Genomic DNA, 20918 nt, shown 5'->3' on the forward strand with positions numbered 1-20918 from the left:
AGCAGTGCCACGTTAACACATAATTCCACATCACCAACAAAAGGCCCCATCTACAATCCCATTGGTGCCACTTCCAAATATACCCCTCCCACATCATCACCAATCAAATCCATCCAAACACTAGAAAACAATCCCTCAAAAGGGTCATATGGTCAATTCCAACACCCGCTATTGGCTTTATATTCATTTTTTTCTTCGTAGATTAGTGGCTTTTGTTTCGGAGACGCCGTTTGTAATTTATTGTCATTTTCTCTCTCTCCTTTTTTTTTACTCTCTCCACTCTCTTGGGGTTCTCGGCGGCGAGAGGGAAATTGCTCTTCCGGTTGTGAAAAGGGCGTCGATTTTTTAGGTCAAATAAGTGGTATTGTTCTTCAATTTCTACAGTATTCCCCTCTAATTTGATGGATCTAGTTCGTGTGATTGTTTTATATTACTCGCATTCTAATTTTTTTTGACAGCGGTTTTGTTTGCCCTTGTTCTGGTTTTGTTTGAGTATTGTTAGATCGTTTTGTTTTCAATCGCAATTGTGTTGATTTTGTTGTCGTTTTGTTGTCTGGTTTTGGTTCTTTTTGCGCGATTAGAAGTTTGTTTGAAGTTTTGTTGGTTAGGGTTTGTTAATTTTTTTTTTTATTGTTGTAAGTTTTAATTTGTGCAAAATTGGAAGTTGTGACTTTTAAGTTTGATGATGTTTAAACATGATTTTCTGGAAATTTGTTTTGATGAATTCTTTTGTGGTCAATTGTGCCGTCGGTGTTGCTCTAATGCCTCTTCTTTTTACACATTTCATGAAGTTGTTGTGTTTTATGCTTAGAATGCTAGCGATTCACGCCATGGCCCAATGAAATTTGCTTAGCTATTTTCCGTTATCGTGTTTTGCTGGGTGATTAGGTATATCAGATTTCCTCGACCATAATGTTTTTTTTCCCACTTATGCGCCTCAATTTTTCGTATCTTGTTACCTATTATATCATGTATGTTATTTCTCTGACATGTAATATGGTAGTGATATGATTTCTAGTTTTTGCTTCACCTTTATGGAAAGTGCATGAATTCGTCCATTGAGTGATTGTTGTATCCCTGTATGCGAATAAACATTTTTGTTTTGCTGTTTTTTAAGTTTGTTTATTTTGTTGAAGCAGTTGGCACAATGGTGAGGAAGAAGAGAAGTGAACAACATGGGGAAGGAGAGACTTCTCAGCAAGCTGGTGGGAGTGGTGGAAGAGACGGAGGTGGTCAACCTATGCCACCACAACAGCCTACTGGTGGTCACCAAGGTGGAGGTAGGGGTTGGGGGCCTCAGGGACAAGGGGGCCGTGGAGGATATGGTGGAGGCCGTGGTGGACCTGGTGGTGGCCAGCGTGGTGGCATGTCCTCGCAACAGTCTGGTGGACCTGTGGAGTACCAAGGCAGGGGTGCTCAGCAGCAACCACGTGGTGGTGCCCCACCTCAGCGCCGCGGTGGTAGCAGTGGTGGTGGTGGCCGTGGTGGTGGACCTATCAGTGGGTCTTATCGCCCTTCAGTTCCCGAGCTGCACCAAGCTTCCCAGGGTTCCTACCAACCTGGGGGTCAGCCTCCTCAAGCGATGACTCCCGGAAAGCCGGTGGAACAGGCTGAGGCCAGTTCTGCTGTGTCGCCTTTGCAGGCCGAATCATCAGAGGTTCTGCAGCAGTTTGAACAATTGTCTGTTGAAGAACCATCTTCTCAGGCTATTCAGCCTTTGCCTGTTAGCAGCAAGTCAGTGAGGTTTCCTCTCCGACCTGGGAAGGGTAGCACTGGAACCAAGTGCATTGTAAAAGCAAACCATTTTTTTGCTGAATTACCTGATAAGGATCTCCACCAATATGATGTATAATTTCTTATAATCTCTATCCATTTGCCTGTCTTGCATTCCTTTGTGTTGCTGATATTATTATTGGTAAATCATTGGTTACTATCTGAGCTGTTTATTATTTTGTTGTGTAAATATGTTACAGGTCTCGATCGTACCCGAGGTGACATCGAGGGGTGTGAATCGGGCTGTTATGGCCCAATTGGTGAAGTTGTACAGAGAATCTCATCTCGGAAGGCGACTTCCAGCTTATGATGGAAGAAAAAGTCTTTATACTGCTGGCCCTCTACCATTTACCATTAAAGAATTTAGGATTACACTTGTTGATGAGGATGATGGATCTGGGGCGCCAAGGTTCGAACTTCAAATTTGTCTTTCATTACACAAGTGTTTGTGAGATTTGTCTCTTATAAAGTGTGATGTTGTTTTTAGCAGGAGAGAGAGAGAGTTCAAGGTTGTGATCAAGCTGGCTGCACGTGTGGATTTGCACCACTTAGGCATGTTTTTGCAAGGTAGACAGGCTGATGCACCCCAAGAGGCTCTTCAGGTTCTTGACATAGTATTGCGTGAATTGCCCACCACTCGGTGCGTTCTCTTTTTTTGCTTCTTTTGGTGCATTTCTGTATCTTATTTCCATTGTACTTTTGCACTAACATGGTTATTATCTCAAATTTGCAGCTACTCACCAGTAGGCCGTTCATTTTATTCCCCCAATCTAGGGCGGAGGCAGCCACTGGGTGAGGGTTTAGAAAGTTGGCGTGGATTTTATCAGAGTATCCGACCAACTCAGATGGGCCTATCTTTGAATATAGGTTAATATTTTTATATTACCTGCTTTTGCGTCCTTTATACTGTAGCAGTGATCTATGTTTTCTTCTTTTTAGTCTGAATATTTATAATTTGTGCAGACATGTCTTCCACTGCCTTCATTGAGCCGTTGCCTGTTATTGACTTTGTGACCCAGCTGCTGAACCGAGATGTTACTACTAGGCCATTGTCTGATTCCGATCGGGTCAAGGCAAGTGTTTATTACCTTTTCCCTGTGTGCCAGTATGAATGTCTCAATTGTACAGGTCACACAGTTATCAAATATCTTACTTTAGAGGCTTATTACACCATCTGCAATTTATCTTTCCAGTATTTGTTTTTGGGGGTCCCTTGTCAATCTTTCATTTGCTTTTTATGTCCAATTTTATATTTCTGACTACAAATCTACCTCTATTCTCACCTTTTATTTGGTTACCTCTTATGAATTTTATCTCTCGATTAACATTCATTTTTGTATTCTGAACTTGTCAAATTTCTATCAATCTTGCTACATTTTTGAATGGGAACATAAAGACGGTTATATGATTGAGGGACTTTTGTATACTCCCTCTCCCCAAATTAGTTTTTACACTTGTCATACCACAATTTTAGGAGTAAGTTGTTTTTTGGTTATCAAATATTATATTATTGGAAAGTAGATATGAAATGAGGGTATTATTTTATTGAATAGTAGATATGATAGAAGATAATGGAGTATTTTTTTTTAATTGAATGTGAGATAGTAGAGTATTATTTTATTGAAAAGTAGATGTGGTAGAAGATAATGGAGTATTTTTTTTAATTGAATGTGAGAGAGTTTAGAGGCCTATTTTTTTGTGGTGGGTAGAGAGATTTATTAGAATAATCGAGCGGTTTTTCCTAAAATAGAATTGTAAAAACTAACATGGGAATGATGAAAATGAAAAGTGTAAAAACTAATCTGGGACGAAGGGAGTATAATTTACTGAGCAGAGTGTGGTCTGATGCATTTAATTAATTATCTTGTAAAGGGAATGAGGTGAGGAAATTTTGTTATATTGTCATTTAATATTTATATGTGTATACTGCTGTGTGCCCCCTGGATAGCCTACAACGTTGTGATATTTAAGCCTAGGAAAGCCATTATGCGTAGTTTTTTATCTCTCTTTTGCCTGATTTTTCTTTTTATTCATCATAATTTCTTGGTGAAAACAGATTAAGAAGGCTCTAAGAGGGGTTAAGGTTGAAGTTACACACCGCGGAAATATGCGCAGAAAATATAGAATTTCTGGACTTACATCTCAGGCAACAAGGGAGCTCACGTAAGGCTGGGCTGATTGTTTTCAATTTGCCTTCTATTGAATAGAGATAATTTTCTTTTTTGATGCTTGTACTTCTAAATATCTTTTCTCCCTTTCGAATTTGAACTTGGTTTTTTTTATTGTTCTATTTTGGGGTTAGTTTCCCTGTTGATGAAAGAGGGACAATGAAGTCAGTTGTGGAGTATTTCTATGAGACTTATGGGTTTGTCATCCAACACACACAGTGGCCATGTCTACAAGTTGGAAATACACAGAGGCCAAATTATTTGCCCATGGAGGTTGTTAACTCTTTCATTAACTTATATTAGGTTTAAGGAAATGGCATTTAGACTCGCTGTTAATGTCTGATTGGTTTATGATTGTGTAGGTGTGTAAGATTGTTGAAGGTCAACGATATTCTAAACGGTTAAATGAAAGACAAATTACAGCTTTGCTGAAGGTGACTTGCCAGCGTCCTCAAGAGAGAGAGCGTGACATTCTTCAGGTTTGTCTCACGGGTGCTCATACATCCGCTTTTCTTTCAGACTATCTTTTCTCCACATTGTTTGTTATTTATTTATTATTCTTCTCTCAGCTGAAGGACGGAATATTTCGTGCATGTACACTGTCATGTTATTTTTTTGCCATTTAGCTTTGAAGTACAGAAATACCATTTTTAAGGGTTCCCCTTGCACTTCCCTGAATAGTTTTGAGTGGCTTGTTCTCCTGAGTGGGGAATCCTTTAGGTACAATATAGGCAATTGTTGGTTATTCTTTCTGTACTTTTTGCATGATCTAGTTGCTTCCTGGTGAGTATGTGCTTTGCTCTATTTTAAGCTTGTCGCATGCAAGAAGATTTGTTTTGAAGTTTATTTTACGAGTTTTTTTATGTGGACTACTTCCAGTTTGTTAGAGACTTGACCTCTTTCATTCTTTATCACATGTTATGGAGTTCTTTGGGTTCTTGAATTAATTTGATACCTTTAAAAGGTAGTTTGTGACTTTGTGACAATCTTATATAAAGCAAATATTGTCTTGTACGAGTGTCTTTTCTGCTTGAAAAGAGTCTCCCTCAAATGTTTGGGAAATTTACTTAGGTGATCTTTTGTGTTTTTTTAGGCTGTACTTCTCTTATGAGTATGACTCAATTCATAGTTATGTAACCACTGATCCACATGACTGCTTTTCCAGACTGTCCATCACAATGCATACCATGCTGATCCATACGCGCAAGAATTTGGAATTAAAATTGATGAGAGGCTTGCCAGTGTTGAAGCACGTGTTCTTCCTGCACCATGGGTATGTTGTATTGTTGTGTGAAAATTTGTTGTTTTTGGCATGCTTCATCTGTGGTATAGCAGGTAGCCAGGTATTGAAATGAGTGGAGTAAATAAAAACAGGCAAGACGTAATGAAGAACAATGGCTGATGATTAAATTTGAAACAATGTTTGAAAGTCACAAAGGATTCTTACTGCTTGAATCATCGTGATTTTACCTGTACGCTGTAAATAAGTATTGCTTGCCAAAATTTGTTAGGTTCAAGAAAAATGTTTGGAATAAAGTAAGTACAATTTTCCATTAATAAAGATGTAAGAGCCAACAGCAGGGTGGGATGTGGTATTGACTGAGGGCTTTGGCATGTCTTTGTGTATTGGGAGGAGTGGATGAAGGACAGTGGAATGTTAAGCAGAAGTTCACATCCCTACAGATTCTTCTTTTGAAATGTAACTGTTGCCAAGTTATTCCTTTTTCTTAAATATTGTTGATATGCAAGTATTACTAGCATCCTGCCTGACTGGCAGGATGTCCGCAGGGTTTGGATGGGGGTGGATAAGCACTATTATTTTCTGAGACACTTGTAATTTTTTTGATCTTTCTTGATCTTTCATCTCAAAAGCTTGTTAATGATCTATTTTATTGCAGCTCAAGTACCATGATAGTGGTAGAGAGAAAAACTGTCTCCCCCAAGTTGGTCAGTGGAATATGATGAATAAGGTAATTGTGTGGCCCATATTGCATTTTTTTCCTATTGTTTACTTTCTAAGACACAGATCTTTTGGAAGTTGCAGTTTGTACGGAAGTTTATGAGAGCATGAGATAAATATTTTGTACTTATTTATATATCCTCAATGTGGAAATCCTATTTCTGGTAGTTGTTCGAACAAACATTACATATAACCTTTATTATGGATGAAATGTGTACGATGCCTGCGTGCCAATTTTATTCTGGAAACTTATCTAATGTACTATATCTCACCTTTTTATCTTCAAATCACCGACTAATTATTCGTGCTGCTAACTGGATAAGAACTTTTCTCACATCAGCAACAAACTGAATTTATTATGATTTTGAATGGTTCCTCTCCATGCTTTCTGTTATGCACTCACGTGTGTTGATTAAATGTGCTTGTCTTTGTTGGAAATTTTTACTTTTCTGAATGATTTCTCCATGGTCTCTGTTACATTCTGTTGATTAAATGTGCTCATCTTGTCTTTGTTGGTTATTGATATGTAATATTTATTTGTTGAAGTCGGGTAGCTAAAATGCCATATGAACGGAACATGATTTTTTTTTATAAAGTAAAGCGAAGTTGGTCCTTTATCCTAATTGTTGTTTTTTTGGCAGAAAATGGTTAATGGGGGAACAGTGAACAACTGGTTCTGCATAAACTTTTCACGAAATGTGCAAGATGGTGTTGCTCGCAGTTTTTGCTCTGAGCTTGCTCAAATGTGTCATATTTCTGGAATGGTATGTATCTTCTACATGATTTTGTTTGTTTGTTATCATTGCTTTAATGTTTAAACTTTATGTTATGGTAATGATATGCAATGTGCCTTGCAATGTGTAATTTAGTGAGTGTTTCTGTGGTGGTGGCTTCTTTACCAATTGTTTGTGGACATTCTCAGATGTACAATCCAGAACCTGTACTTCCAGCCATCTCTGCTCGCCCAGACCAGGTTGAGAAGGCTCTGAAAACTCGATATCATGATGCCATGAGTGCCTTGACTAAATTACAGCAACAGAAAAAAGAGATTGACCTGCTTATCGTCATTCTCCCTGATAACAATGGCTCTCTCTATGGTAGTGACAATTGTTTTTGAGTACAATATAATAGCTTTGCTTATCGATTGTGTAATTGACTAACTTCTTTTGCTTTAGGTGATCTTAAACGGATCTGTGAAACTGAACTTGGAATTGTTTCTCAATGCTGCTTGACCAAACATGTGTTTAAGATGAGTAAGCAATACTTGGCAAATGTTGCTCTGAAAATTAATGTGAAGGTTGGCGGAAGGAATACTGTCCTTGTTGATGCATTATCAAGACGCATACCTCTTGTTAGTGATCGACCAACCATTATATTTGGAGCTGATGTTACCCATCCTCATCCTGGGGAAGACTCCAGTCCATCAATTGCTGCTGTACGTATCTTTGTCTTCTCTTCTTAGATATTATTACATCCACATTCGACTGTTCTGTTCTGTTTGTTGTCTTTGTTTGCGTCTATGAACATTTCTTGAAACTCTTCGATGAACAATCCTCATATTTTGCATGTTTAGATTTGATATACATTGGTTTTTTTAAGTTTGTTGATTGTTCTTTTTGGAGTTTTTAAGAGGGGGCGCAGACCTTTAAGATTTATTGTGGTTTCAGGTTGTTGCATCTCAGGATTGGCCCGAAGTAACGAAGTATGCGGGCCTGGTGTCTGCTCAAGCACATCGCCAGGAACTTATTCAAGATCTGTACAAAACCTGGCAAGATCCCAACCGAGGCCAAATTACCGGAGGAATGATAAAGTACTAAGTTTGCTATGTGCTACTGATTTACCAAGATTTCTCCACTAGAGTTGTTTGCTTATGCCTCACTTTCCCTTTTTTTAGGGAGCTTCTTATATCTTTCCGAAGATCAACAGGTCATAAACCGTTGCGGATTATATTCTACAGGTTCTCTATTTTACAATTTTGTCTGTGTGTTTGATCTAGTAGTGTGCTTTCTCTTGACTCTTTCTTTTATCTGTGAAGGGATGGTGTGAGTGAGGGTCAGTTTTATCAAGTCTTGCTGTATGAACTTGATGCTATTCGAAAGGTCGAGACCTCAAACTTCTCTCACCTTTGGTTTACTTTTGACACTTTTGATTTCATTTTTATGAGGATTGGTTATTGACCTGTATATTGTCATTGTTTCTTTCTGACAGGCATGTGCTTCATTAGAGCCGAATTATCAACCTCCTGTAACATTTGTTGTGGTTCAAAAGCGTCATCATACAAGACTGTTTGCTAACAACCATCATGATCGAAACTCAGTTGACAGGAGTGGAAACATATTGCCTGGTTAATATTCCTTACTCTTTTTGTTTTGAGTTGCCTGATATACTTTTGTAATCTGTTTTATGAACTCTCTTGTTTGCTTTTTTAGGTACTGTTGTTGATTCTAAGATATGTCACCCAACTGAGTTTGACTTTTACCTTTGTAGTCATGCTGGTATTCAGGTTATTTTCTTAAACTTTGCAGCGCTCATTTGTCTTAACTTTTTCACTTATATTTCTTGTTTGGATTTAAATTGTGCATCTGTCAACAGGGTACTAGCAGACCAGCACATTACCATGTATTGTGGGATGAAAACAAATTCACAGCTGATGAGTTACAATCCCTAACTAATAATCTGTGTTATACGTAAGTTCCTTGGCTTTTCTGCTTGTTTTATTAAGTTAGGATATTGGACTTGTATCTCTGATTTTGCCGTCACTAGCTTAACCGTAGGAGATGAACTTAAATTAGTTTGACATTTACACATGATCTGGCTTGGCTGCCTGTGTGACTAAGGCATTTGCTGAATTGAGAGGGGAAATTTTGTATTTCTAATAGGCATTTTCTTTTGCACAAAAAGAATTGCACTGTATAGCAAGGATTACTTTGCCTCCTCTCTTTGTTTGAGGTGCTTTAGGCTGATGTCTATCTTTTCTTTTTACAGGTATGCAAGGTGTACCCGATCTGTTTCAATTGGTTAGTTTTCTGTCCTGGATTGTGTGATCATTTTACAGTTTTCCAATGTTTGGGTTCTAATTTTTTCCATCTGATTAACAGTCCCACCAGCATATTATGCCCATCTTGCTGCATTTCGTGCTCGCTTCTACATGGAGCCAGAGACCTCAGATAGTGGTTCGATGACAAGTGGTGCTGCTGGTGGTCGTGGAGGTATGGCTTCTGCAGGCGGGCGAAGTACAAGATCTCCTACTTCTAATGTTGCTGTACGACCTCTTCCTGGTCTGAAAGATAACGTTAAGAAAGTCATGTTTTACTGTTGAGTCTTTAGTGTGGTTTTCCGTGATAAATGAATTGGGCCTCCGAGCCTCAGAGTTCGGCTACTGGATGTTGTGTAGCGTGAATTGGGTTTGTGTGTCTTTTGAGCACTTCTCTTTGAAGTACTTTGACTACATATTTTTGTAATTTTCTTTCATTTATGTGTCTGATATTCTGTGAGCTGAATTATGAACTTGCTATGAAGATTTTCTACTAGGGATGCTTATGAGCTCGAGTTTGGCTGAACTCGAATTCGGAAACACAAGCTCGACTCAGGCTCGAAAACTCGCGAGCATGGAATTATCAAGCTTGACTAGAGCTCGAAATCCAAACTCAAGGTCGAACTAAACTCGAACTCGACCCGAAAATTGATGATTTGCCTATAACCTTTTAAATTTGTTTTGTCTGGTGTGTGTAGATTATGTCATCGCAATTCATAGTTTAGCAATTTGGAATCCGATTACCTTTGGTTTAATTCAACCCACAAAAATATACGAAGTAGTAAGACAAATTGGATCTTCATATAAATAAAACACATATATATTTAAAAAAGAAACGTTTGTGTAAGACCGCCTAACGATTAGACCACTTTTTTGGTACTAATTAAACTAGTGTAAAACATAATTAAAAGTATAAAATTATAATTAATTGAATAACAAAATAGTTAAGGTATAAAGATAAATAGTTAAATTTATGAGTCGAATAATTATTATCTTTTAACAAATTTATTACTTTAACTTGAAACTCATAAAGTCTTAACTAATTGATCTAATTATTTAACTAATCAGTTTCATTGTTTAACTAATTGGTCCAGTGTTTAACTAATTGATTCGGTTGCATAACTAATTGGTTTCGATGCTTAACTAATTGGTTTCGGTGGTTAAAAGTGCATAATTAATTGGTTCCACTGCATAAAAGTGGTCTAACCGTTAGATCGTATTTCTTAAAAGTTTGCATACTTAAAAAGTTTAGAAGATCTCAATCAACCAAAATACAACACAATGGGGCAGACTACAAATTCACACCTAACTACAAACCCAAAAAAGTGCATAATAGTTCACTTCCATCATTAAAGCCTTCAAGGTCAATGACTGAAATATATGGAAATGTTGAAGTTCACTCCACCAGCTATAAATATAAGATTTTCAAACTAATTTGGAAATTTATGAGAGGAAGTGGAAGAATGGAGAGTTATAAAAGTAAGAACAAGAATGGGAGAGAGTAAACGACTGAAGAAAAAGAATGGGAGAGAGTAAACGACTGAAGAAAGAGATCTTGAGTACATGAGATGATGAGAAAAACTAGGGTAGACTCACAACTACTGTTATACTTCACAAGGGATTTTAGTGAAATGAGCCTATCACCAAAAAAAAAAATACGGAGTAATTGGGCTTAGCTTGCTGTAGAATACGGAGTGTCATTTTAGTACTTCAAATAGAGTAATTTATAATAAATAAATAATTTATCATTATTAGGAAAATTTTAATATTACCACCTTATAAAGTCTATTTTTTCAAACTTACCACCTTATAAAATTGTAAAATTTTAAAGTTACCACATGTTAACGGATTTTGTCAATTTTTCCGTTAACATGTGATAACTTTGAAGATTTGTGATTTTATAAGGTGATATTTTTAAACCCAAAAGTGGAGATTTTGGAGGAAAAACATAAATAAATCTTCAAAGTTACCACATGTTAAAGAAAAAATTAACAGAATCCGTTAACAGGTGGTAACTTTGAAAGTTTGTGATTTTATAAGGTGGTAATTTCAAATTAAAATTTGTAAGGTGGTAAGTTTGAAAAAGTGGACTTTATAAGGTGGTACTTTTGAAAAAATTCTAATAAATAATTTTTAAAAATTACTATAAAAAGAGTTCGAGCTTCTCAAGAGCTTATCGAGTCGAGTTGAGGGTTGCCCGACTCGACTCATTTATATTTCGAGTTGATCACGAGCTGGAGTCAAGCTCATTCTAGTCGAGTTTTGACCGAGTCGATCTCGAGTAACTGGCGAGTTGTGTTGTCTCATAAGCACCCCTAGATGTCATCCATGACACGAGTAACTGAATTTTCCAAGGGTGCGTACGACACTACAAAACCTGAGTAGCGACTAGCTATATTATTTCCCAAGTGATCCTTAACAAGGCCTCTCGGAGAGTTAGTTACTGTGAAAATGCATTTTCGTGCTCAGAATGGTTAAGACTTAACCTTCTGTAAATGTTTAACAGTTGAACTCAGTAATCCGAGAAACACTTCTGGACCTAATAAGGATGGCAAAGGAATGTGAATGCACTCAGTAATCCGAGAAACACGATCCAATATTTAATCTTACCTTATGTTCAACAAGTAACACTAAGTGACAAAGGAATGGGAATGCACACTTGTCTAAAGGACAAGTGGGAGACTGAAGGAAATATGTCCTTCACCCAAGGTGTATTACTCTAATACTAAGGTTCAGATTAATTGTGAATAAGTAATTCAGTAAGATCAAGTGATCGGAAACAGCTACTGGAGCGATGTTTCCGATCAGTGAGTTCTAATCCTTATTAGGCTCACAGCTTGCTCTTGACTGAACCTACAAGGTCACACCAATGACAGGAAACAGATCGCCGGATTAAATGAATCGGAAATTCATTTAATGGTTTTTCAGGAAATTAGTTTGGAAAACATAATTATACGATTAAATATTGGATCGTGAAATCGTATATCGTATTGTGTATATTCGTAAACTAGGCGAGAGAAATAATCGTATCGTCCGACATTGGATCTTTAAGAACGAAACGATAAATAAATTATCGTAAGATAATTTAATCGCAACACGAAAGCAACCCACGAGCCGGAGCGCACATGCGCAAGGCCCATGGGCGCAACGCGCATGACAATGCAGCGCTCACTAGTACATAATTGAGTTTATGTAACACGCGTTGGTAACACTTTTTGAAATGCAAAATTATTAGATTTATATGTAACACTTTGGTAACATTTGTTTAGAATGTAACACTTAATGTAACACTTTTAACATTAGTTACATTATAAAGTAACACTTTTAAAATAGGTAACATTTTATGGTAACATCAAAAGGTGTTACCTTATTTTTAGGAAAAAAATAAAATATTTGCAATTTAAAAAGTAAGAGTTAATCTCAAATTTCCCAATTTATCGAAAAAGTCATTGTTGCCCGCCAAAGAGGAAAAATTAGAATTTGGCCAAAATTCTAAAACCTTTTGATAACCGCCAGACCATAAGAAAACAAAAAAAATAAAAAAAATTGAATTTCTCTCAAAAGCATCCTCTTCCCAAACAGAGGCAACAATAATCTCTTAGGTTAAGTTTATCAGAAAAAACTAGTTCGTCGTCTCGATTTCATCAGAAAACCAGTTGTCGTCTCGATCGTGATCTTGGTTTCATCGAACTCGCGCTTCTTTCAGGTAAAATCTGATTTGTGGGGGGTGTTTTTAATATTTTTTTGTTAATTAATCATTAATTTTCAAGAATCTAACAATTGTTAATCTAGATTATAGCGTTTAAAGTTTTTGATTGGATTCTGAACGGTTTTGGCTTTGTCTTTGATGTAGCGTTAATTTTCTTTTTGATTTATTGATTCTGTATTTTGATTTTTGGAATCACGATTCTGATTCGGTATCTAGATGCTCGGGAACAGGGCGAGTTGTGACGGCTTCACTGAGGCAAATGTGCGAGTAGCTCCTGTAAAATCTGCAATATTCTTTTGGTTAGTTGTTTTCCTCACTATTGAATTTAAGCAGTTTAGATGTTCAAGATTTATTTAAATTTTTCCTTGAAACCTGGATGGAAATTGAATATGACTGATTACATGCTTTACGTGATTTAGGTTTGTGAGTCCTTTAGCAATAAGGTACTTTTCTCTAGTAAGATTTCTTCATTTACTCTCTCCATCCAAATCAGGTTTGCACTTAACCAACACATCCTATCCAAACTAAACTTCATTACTCTGTTGAAAATGTTTTTGTTGAAAGTTTAGTTGAAAGTTGCCTGTTCATGTGGTTTTTGCTTCTGGAGCAAGTTTGCAATTTTTTCAAGAAGATTGTGCTTTTTGCTTCACTAAAATGGATTCCTTACTATTTAGTTGTTGTCCTAGTGCATGATTTGAATATTATAAATATAGTGCGGAAGCATATATTCGTCGGGGCAGTGAATTGAAGCATCAGTCATTTACCAGTCCACCCCTTGTGTTTTCCACCCGTAAAGTTTCTTTTAACTCTTGTCTCTCTTGTTTAGTGTCATTAAATGTCTTATACCTCCCAGTTTGTAACTCATGGGCTGTTTTAGACATCATGTTAAGCTAGTCATTAGTCATTAGTTGAAAAAATTCCTGATGTTTGGCTATGCTGCTGTTTTTTGTTTAGTTGGTCTGTTGGTCCTGAAGGAAATATTGCCCTTGGTCCAAGTATGCATTTAATGATAAGTCTAATAAATGCGGTTCAGTATTAATTAAACAAGTTAATAATTCAGTGAGATCAAGTGAGCTGAATGCCTAGCTAGATGCCGCTTCAGTTCAAGTGGAATTAATGATATTAATCCACAACTTACTCTTGACTGAACCCGTAGGGTCACACAAATAGTACGTAAACGGATCAAGTATTTAATGGCATTAAATACTCCATCTATGGATATTCGGAATCGACGGATCTTGGTTTCAGTGGGAGCTAAGATCGTCAAAGGCAAGTAAATGAATACTCCGGAAACGATGATATTGCCGGAAACGGAAATATAGATCGTATCGGAAATATAAATATTATCCAAGTCGTAGATGTTGCCGGAAACGGAAACATGGTACGTATCGGAAAATATTATCGGAAATGGAAATATTGCCGGAATCGGAAATATTGCCGGAAACGGAAATATTGTCAAAATCGGAAATATTATCGGAATCGGAAAATAATTCCGGAAACGGAAATATTAAATATTTATTCGAAACGGAAATTAATTCCGGAATCTGAAATGTTAAATATTGTTCGTATCGGAAATGAATTCCGGAATCGGGAATTTAATCGGAAGCGTATCGTACGAATTAGCATCGGACGAGGCTTGCTAGACGAAGGCCCAGCACGAAGCCAGGCCGTCGCCCACCAAGCCACACACATCAACACACGCCAAAGCCAGCCAGGCCCAGCGCAAGGCCAGGCCCAGCAAGGCTTGGCGCGCGCTCAGCGAATGGGCTGCGAGCATTGGGCCAAGGCGTCGTGAAGCTCGCGTGGGCCGCGAGGCATGCGCGCGGGCTGTGCGGTGCTCGTGCTCGTGCTCGTGTGCGTGCTATACGAATCCTAAAGCTATCGGAATTCGTGCTATGATTAAATCCTAATCCTAAAAGATAAAATCAATTATTTAGAGTTCTAAAAGGATTCTAATTAATTAATTAGTATTCTAACAGGACTTGAAATCCTTTTCCATAGTTCTATAAATATATGCCTAGGGTCATAAATTTATACACGAGTTTTTAACAAGTATTCATACAATAAAAGCTGTGATTTTTGAGCAGAAAAATCAGTCACATTACTTGCCCAATTAGCCGAAATTAATAGTACCTTAAGTGCGATTCTAGTTGGTCAATCTTAAGGCGGATCCGGACGTGCTGTGGACTATCTACGGAGGGACGACACTTGGAGTCCTAAAGACTTGTTCTTGTTCGGTTCGGGCGCAGCTAGGGAGGGCACGCTACAAAGTGTATGCATCTGAATTATGCTAACTGATTATGTGTAAATAATATGTTTCCTGGCATTAAGGTTTTCCGCATGATTTATGTTTTCATATGTATCATAACCTAACAGTGGTATCACGAGCCTCTTATTATTTACATAATCTAAATTGCATAACATGGTTAAATTTTACAAATTTTCAAAGAATTAAAAGGGGTGATTAATTTTCGTAATTGTTAATTAATTGCAAATTGCGTTTATTTAATTATATGTACGCAGTTTTTCGGCAGTTTATTCGTTACTCAACCAAATCGAGTGATTTTTGTGTCAATTCCGCATGTAAAAGGCATTCTAAAATTTTGACAAAAACACTATTTTTCGGCCGAACCCAGAATTCCCAAATTCGAAGCCTAACTATGACTTTTCGGAGGTTTTAGTTTTTCGAACGCAAAAGTTTGTAAATTTAAGATGTTAAATTGAATATTTGCGATTCTTGTTGATAAATCTTGAATTTTTGATTGACCTACTGTATATGTTTAACAATTTTGAATGCCTAAGCTTGTTAATTATACAACCTAATTTGTAATTGTGATTAATTTGTTGAAATTCGAATAATTTAGAATTTGATTGATTTTCATAATAAATTGACAATTTAATTAGGTATCCATGATTAAAAACCACCATAAAAATTGTTAATTTGTGATTAATTTTAAATTTTTATGACCTAAATTTGAATCCATGTTAATCGGAAATTAATTGATTAATAAATTTTCGATTTTTAGCCCTAAAATTATGAAATTAATATGATTTATTAATTTGTCATTAATTTTGAATTAAAAATTTTAAATTTCTATGAAAAATGCTCATAAATGTTGCACGCACAAAGCAAAGGAAGCTACGTGTTACCCTTAAGGGGTGTTGTATAGTGCGGGCACGCGACGACGAGCAAGGGAGCTCGTCGCCCGTGCGGTACGAATGCAGCGAGCAACAAGCTAGGCGGCACGCAAGGCTCGAAGCCTAGGCGTGCATGCTGGGCGATGGGCGAGGGCAATGGGTAACACATGCGACGAGCAAGATGTGTGTGGGCAGCGATGTGCTGCGCCACGTCGCACCAGGCTCGCCAAGGGGCAGGCAGCCACGACACAGCACGAAGCTGCGTGCAGCGTAGCCCGCAAGGCTTCGTGTGTGCGTGGCAGAGGGGCGTGTGTGCGGTGTGGCTGTGCAAGCCGTGTGCAACGATCAATGGCACGGGGCATGGGGCCTCGTAGCTCGATGGGGCTTGGGCGCAAGCCCAAGTGCCTCGTCTTGCAAACAATTGATACGTTACGTTTTAATTTTAAATTTTCAGTTCGGAAATAATTTTAATTAATTTTAAAATTAATAATTTAAATTGTTTTCTCGAATTTTAATTTTGAATATTATAATTATTATAAATTTTAATTTATACTAATTATTTTTACTAAAATTAAACCTTGAATTAATTTAAATTCATTTAATTCAACTGAAAAACAAATTAAACAAATGGATTCGATTATAATTTTATATGAGCTTTAACTTTTAATTAAACTTGTATGTTTCCGGTTAGACTAGAAATACATTTTTATGTGTAAAATTAGTAAAGCATATAAAGTTATTGGTTTGAGTGGGAGCATTTTTAGTCATAAACTCTTGATTAGGTCTACAATCCTTTAAGGTTAAAACAACTTGATTAGAATTAATAAGGACTGAATAATTGGTAGATTATTGGTGCCCTTGATTAATTGCTGCAAATATTTATGTGATGCATGACAATGTGTTTTACTAACCAGCTATGTGGGCCATTCATGATAATGAATGGGTGAATGGTATATATTGTATATGTACTGTTTTGCAGGTTATGAAGTGACTAGTATGGCCCAAATAGGATAGAAAATATGGTATGCGTGCCATTAATTTGAATGTAATTGGTCTAATGCACCAAAGTTTGTTTTTCAATTCAAATATGGTCTGCGTACCATCAAATAGTTGTAATTAGTTTAATTATAGCTGATCCTATTTGAAGAAAATGGCGCCTCCCACGGAGAAATTCAAGACGGAGTTTCCAATCCATTTTCAAGACGGACTTTGAAGTTGAAGCTTCAAGATGAAGTCGGGCCATACTAGATCACATTTATCTTATGCATGCTTTAAGTTATTTATTGCTTTTAAATATGTCTTAAATATGCATGAGACTGTGGCTTGATTATGTTGCATGATTAAGGATTTTAGTGCACTTAAAATCTAACCAACATAGTAAGAGCCTTAAGTTCCAAACTTAAAATTTGAGTTAAAAGGTGCCATGCCAAAATAACACTTACTTGGATAACCTTTACATCAATCTTAGTAATAGTTTTCCGCCATAGCGAGGTGTTACTTATTGATTCTAAAGGGGTAAGGTACACAAACAATTGTGAGTGTAACACCCCGACAATTCTCTCTTTTCTAAAATAACCTTTTAATATAAACGTGGAGAATTATCAAGGCATTATCGCCCGTGTGAAAACGTTACGGCTTATTCAGAATTTTGCAGCGGAAAACATAAAACTAACTTTTAGGTTCATAAATAATCTATTACATATTAGGTCCAAACCAATTAACTGAATTAAGGAAATACGAATAGTACGACGAATTTCAAATCCAAGTTAACAAATTAAATCACTTAATTAAACGAATAGAACTACAAGCTCTCTAATCCCGATCCCAATGATGCATCATCTTCAAACCTGTAGATGGGCAATGCTTATTGATCCTTAGAGACTGCTCACCAAAGATGGGTCATCACAGGATCAATAAGGCATAGCCATGATCAACACACACAAACAAAGCACGTAATCAGCAAAGCTGAGTACTACATACTAAAACAACAACAATCCTAGCATGATACTATCAAACCAACAACCCTAACATGATACTACTAAGTATAAGTAAGGACAGACAAAACATAATAAATTGACGATTATACTTGACTAGACTAAGCTAGGCTTAATAACCATAACATTATTTTAGTTGAAATAGACAATGGACCGAGTTGACCATCCAGAAGTCTTCACTAAGGAAGACGAGGTACGGGCGCGACTCCGTAACCTCAGTGACCTGCGATATCGAGGAACGTTTAAATAAAAATAGGACACGGTGATCAATCCGGTCCCAGAAAAGGCCATGGGCTACCACCATGAACCCCAACTCCTGTTTGTCCGTCACTTCAGACGTGCACAGTCTAAAGCTATTGCTATTCAGTTTCACTTTACATGATTTACAAATTGGGATTCCGTTATGACTCGACCATTACATAAGACAGACAATTCACATTTGTTCACAACTGTTTTTATCTTGGAATTAAGTAAGTGATCATAAAAGCATCAATCAAGACTCATTCCAACTTAACCAACCTTTCCTTTAACCATGAGCAACCCTGTATATGGGCATAAAGTTTCAACCTACTAAACAAGGTCCTCCGCCCTTATAAAGTAGTGAAAAGATAGAAAGGGAACAACAACCAATTGATCCAACCCAATCATATAGAATAATCTAGTGTTCCCAACCAACATGTTTGTATCAGACATCCATACTAACATGTTACAGTTCTTATAGTGCAAAATAAGTTCAATAAGTTTGTCCAACAGTATTAAACATGCACATTCAATATAACCCAGTTCGTCCATAATATCAACATCACCAAGTTCCACAATAATATTAACATAACCAAGTTCAACAACAAGATTCAACATGGTTTCAACAATTAGCACACATTCCAGGCACACAGGTATGTACGTACCTTGTGTAAACAAACTGATAGGCCACCTTAACACTTTCAAAAGTCGCCTAGAGAGAATTCTCCGCCTAAAACAACCAACAAGTAATACCAATCAATTTCTAATCATTGGTAACCATAATAAAGTATTCTAAATGCATCCTAAACATATTTAGAGCTCTCCCCAATATCAAAACTTAAACATTTGATTTCCTAGCATCATACTTATTGAACTAGTGACTGAAATTCGTTGAAAACTTTTTGCAAACACCGTACTTTAAATTTTCAGCAACATAACTAATTTCACACTACTCCCCAAGCTTTGAAATCATAAAAACAATAACTTTAATAATTTATAATCATCCTACCATGATCTCGAAACTATTAAAACCATTAAAATTCATACTTTAATAATTAAAACCATTATTTCAATCAAATTGCATAATCTGAAAATTAAATATATTATTTGAGCATACTACATAAATCTGAAAATCCAATTAACTCATAAAAATCATAAATTTATTAAATCAAATCATGAATTAAATAAACAAAATAAAATCAAAATATTTAGTTTACTTAGGGTTTAAGAAATAACCACGAATTAGAGAGGGGAGAGGAGGCTGGCCGGTAGACGGCGGCGGCTTGCGGCGAGGGAGGAGCACGGTGGTTGCGTGCGGTGGTTGCTGCGCGAATATGGTGGTGGTCAGCCACGAAATCGAAGAGCAAGCAATGAATCGAAGAACGAAAAATCAAAAGAAAAAGGAGGAGGAAAGAGGAGGCTACCGTGCAAGGCGGACGGCGGCACGATGGGTGGTTGCCGGACGGCGGTTACAACACGGTGGGCTGCTGTGCGAAGTCGAGTTAACGGAGACCAATCAAAAGGATAAAAGAACGTAAGTCATTAGAAAGCAAAGGACGAAAGAGAAGGAGCTTGAAGGAGAAGGAGGATTTACCGTTGATGGTGGTCGGCTGGGCGGCGAGCAGCGGGAGGGAAGGAGAGCTGAGTTGCGTGAGGGCTTTCTCCCCTTTTTTTTTTTTTTTTGGTTTTCACGTGAATGAGGAAGGAGAAAGAGAATAGGGTTTTATTTTTTTTATTTTTTTTTTGTTTTACATGAATTAGAAAAGAGAAAGGAGTATGGTCATATGGGTTTTGTTGGTTTGGGCTTTGCCCAATTGGGCTAGGAATAGTAATCGGGATTTGCTTTCTAATTCCAATAGAACGTGATTTCAAAATTCGAATCCGTTTCAACGTAAAATTCAAAAATACATTTGATTTCGTAAATCATTTAAAATATTCAAAATGTAATAACATAATTATATTTCAATTACATATTCATTTCTAAAATTCGTAAATTTACATTTAAATATATTAAATATACGTTAAAGTATATAATTAAAATATAATAAAATTACGGGGGATTACAATCTACCCCTCTTAAAAGAAGTTTCGTCCCGAAACTTGACACGAAAATTCACATTTTTTCCAAACTTCACAACTTATTCTAATTGTACTCGTACTTTGTGCCACTCTTGTGCACTCTTTTGCCAATTAAGAATTACTTGTTATATTCACGAACACCTTTCCTTATGCGGAGAATCTATTTACTTGCATCAACATGTAAAGGTTGCTAAAAATTAAGTATAAAATGCATAAAAATACCATGAAAATAGGTAAAAGCGCGAATTTCTATCGCATTCTACCCCCCTTAAAGAAAACGAGTTACGCCCTCGTAACTCACCTCGGAAAATAACTCTGGGTACTTGAACTTCATTTCAGCTTCGGCTTCCCACGTTGCTTCTTCGTACTCGTGGTTCGACCAAAGCACTTTCACTATGCTGACGTCCTTATTGCGTGTACTACGCACTTTTCTATCAAGGATTTTCACAGGCCTTTCTTCGTATGTGAGGCTACTATCAATCTGAATTCTCTCAGGCTCTAAGATATGACGCTCATCAGGGATATAGCGCTTTAGTTGGGAAATGTGGAACACGTCGTGCATCTTTTCGAACTCCATTGGCAAGGCTAACTTGTATGCTACTTTCCCTATTCGTTGCAGAATTTCATATGGGCCTACATACTTGGCACTTAGCTTGCCCTTCTTCCCAAATCTCATCACACCCTTGGTTGGTGATACTTTCAAGAACACTTTATCACCTACTGCAAATTCATCATCTCTTCTTTTCAAATCAGCATAACTCTTTTGCCTATCCTGGGCAGCTTGAATTCTAGCCTGAATTATTTTCACATTCTTGACAGTTTC

The 20918-nt window shown here is 36.9% G+C and overlaps 1 protein-coding gene across 2 annotated transcripts; it reads left to right on the forward strand.

Moving 5' to 3' along the window:
- Positions 1–200: 200 nt before the first annotated feature.
- LOC110777003 (protein argonaute 1) lies at positions 201–9401 on the forward strand. Of its 2 annotated transcripts, none has more exons than XM_021981583.2 (22): positions 201–361; positions 1140–1846; positions 1974–2182; positions 2264–2413; positions 2507–2640; positions 2737–2846; positions 3830–3936; positions 4076–4214; positions 4304–4420; positions 5107–5214; positions 5840–5911; positions 6543–6665; positions 6824–6998; positions 7077–7336; positions 7569–7711; positions 7796–7858; positions 7937–8000; positions 8110–8245; positions 8331–8404; positions 8494–8588; positions 8887–8918; positions 9000–9401. In XM_021981583.2, exons 2-22 carry the CDS (start codon positions 1148–1150, stop codon positions 9218–9220), a joined length of 3231 nt encoding a protein of 1076 aa, XP_021837275.1. In that variant the 5' UTR covers positions 201–361; positions 1140–1147; the 3' UTR covers positions 9221–9401. The 2 variants fall into 2 exon arrangements, with proteins under 2 accessions (XP_021837275.1, XP_056692788.1); XM_056836810.1 differs by having other exon boundaries at positions 207–361; positions 1137–1846.
- The last annotated feature ends 11517 nt before the right edge of the window (positions 9402–20918 follow it).

This window comes from Spinacia oleracea, chromosome 2 (assembly GCF_020520425.1).
Source record: "Spinacia oleracea cultivar Varoflay chromosome 2, BTI_SOV_V1, whole genome shotgun sequence".
Lineage (NCBI taxonomy): Eukaryota > Viridiplantae > Streptophyta > Magnoliopsida > Caryophyllales > Amaranthaceae > Spinacia > Spinacia oleracea.

Bases quoted from the DNA above. Each gene is read 5' to 3' on its own strand.
- LOC110777003 (XM_021981583.2), top strand. From the start codon at position 1,148: ATGGTGAGGAAGAAGAGAAGTGAACAACATGGGGAAGGAGAGACTTCT. The intron at 6,666-6,823 runs GTATGTATCTTC...GGACATTCTCAG, and splicing joins TGTGTCATATTTCTGGAATG to ATGTACAATCCAGAACCTGT. The intron at 8,246-8,330 runs GTTAATATTCCT...TTGCTTTTTTAG, and splicing joins GAGTGGAAACATATTGCCTG to GTACTGTTGTTGATTCTAAG.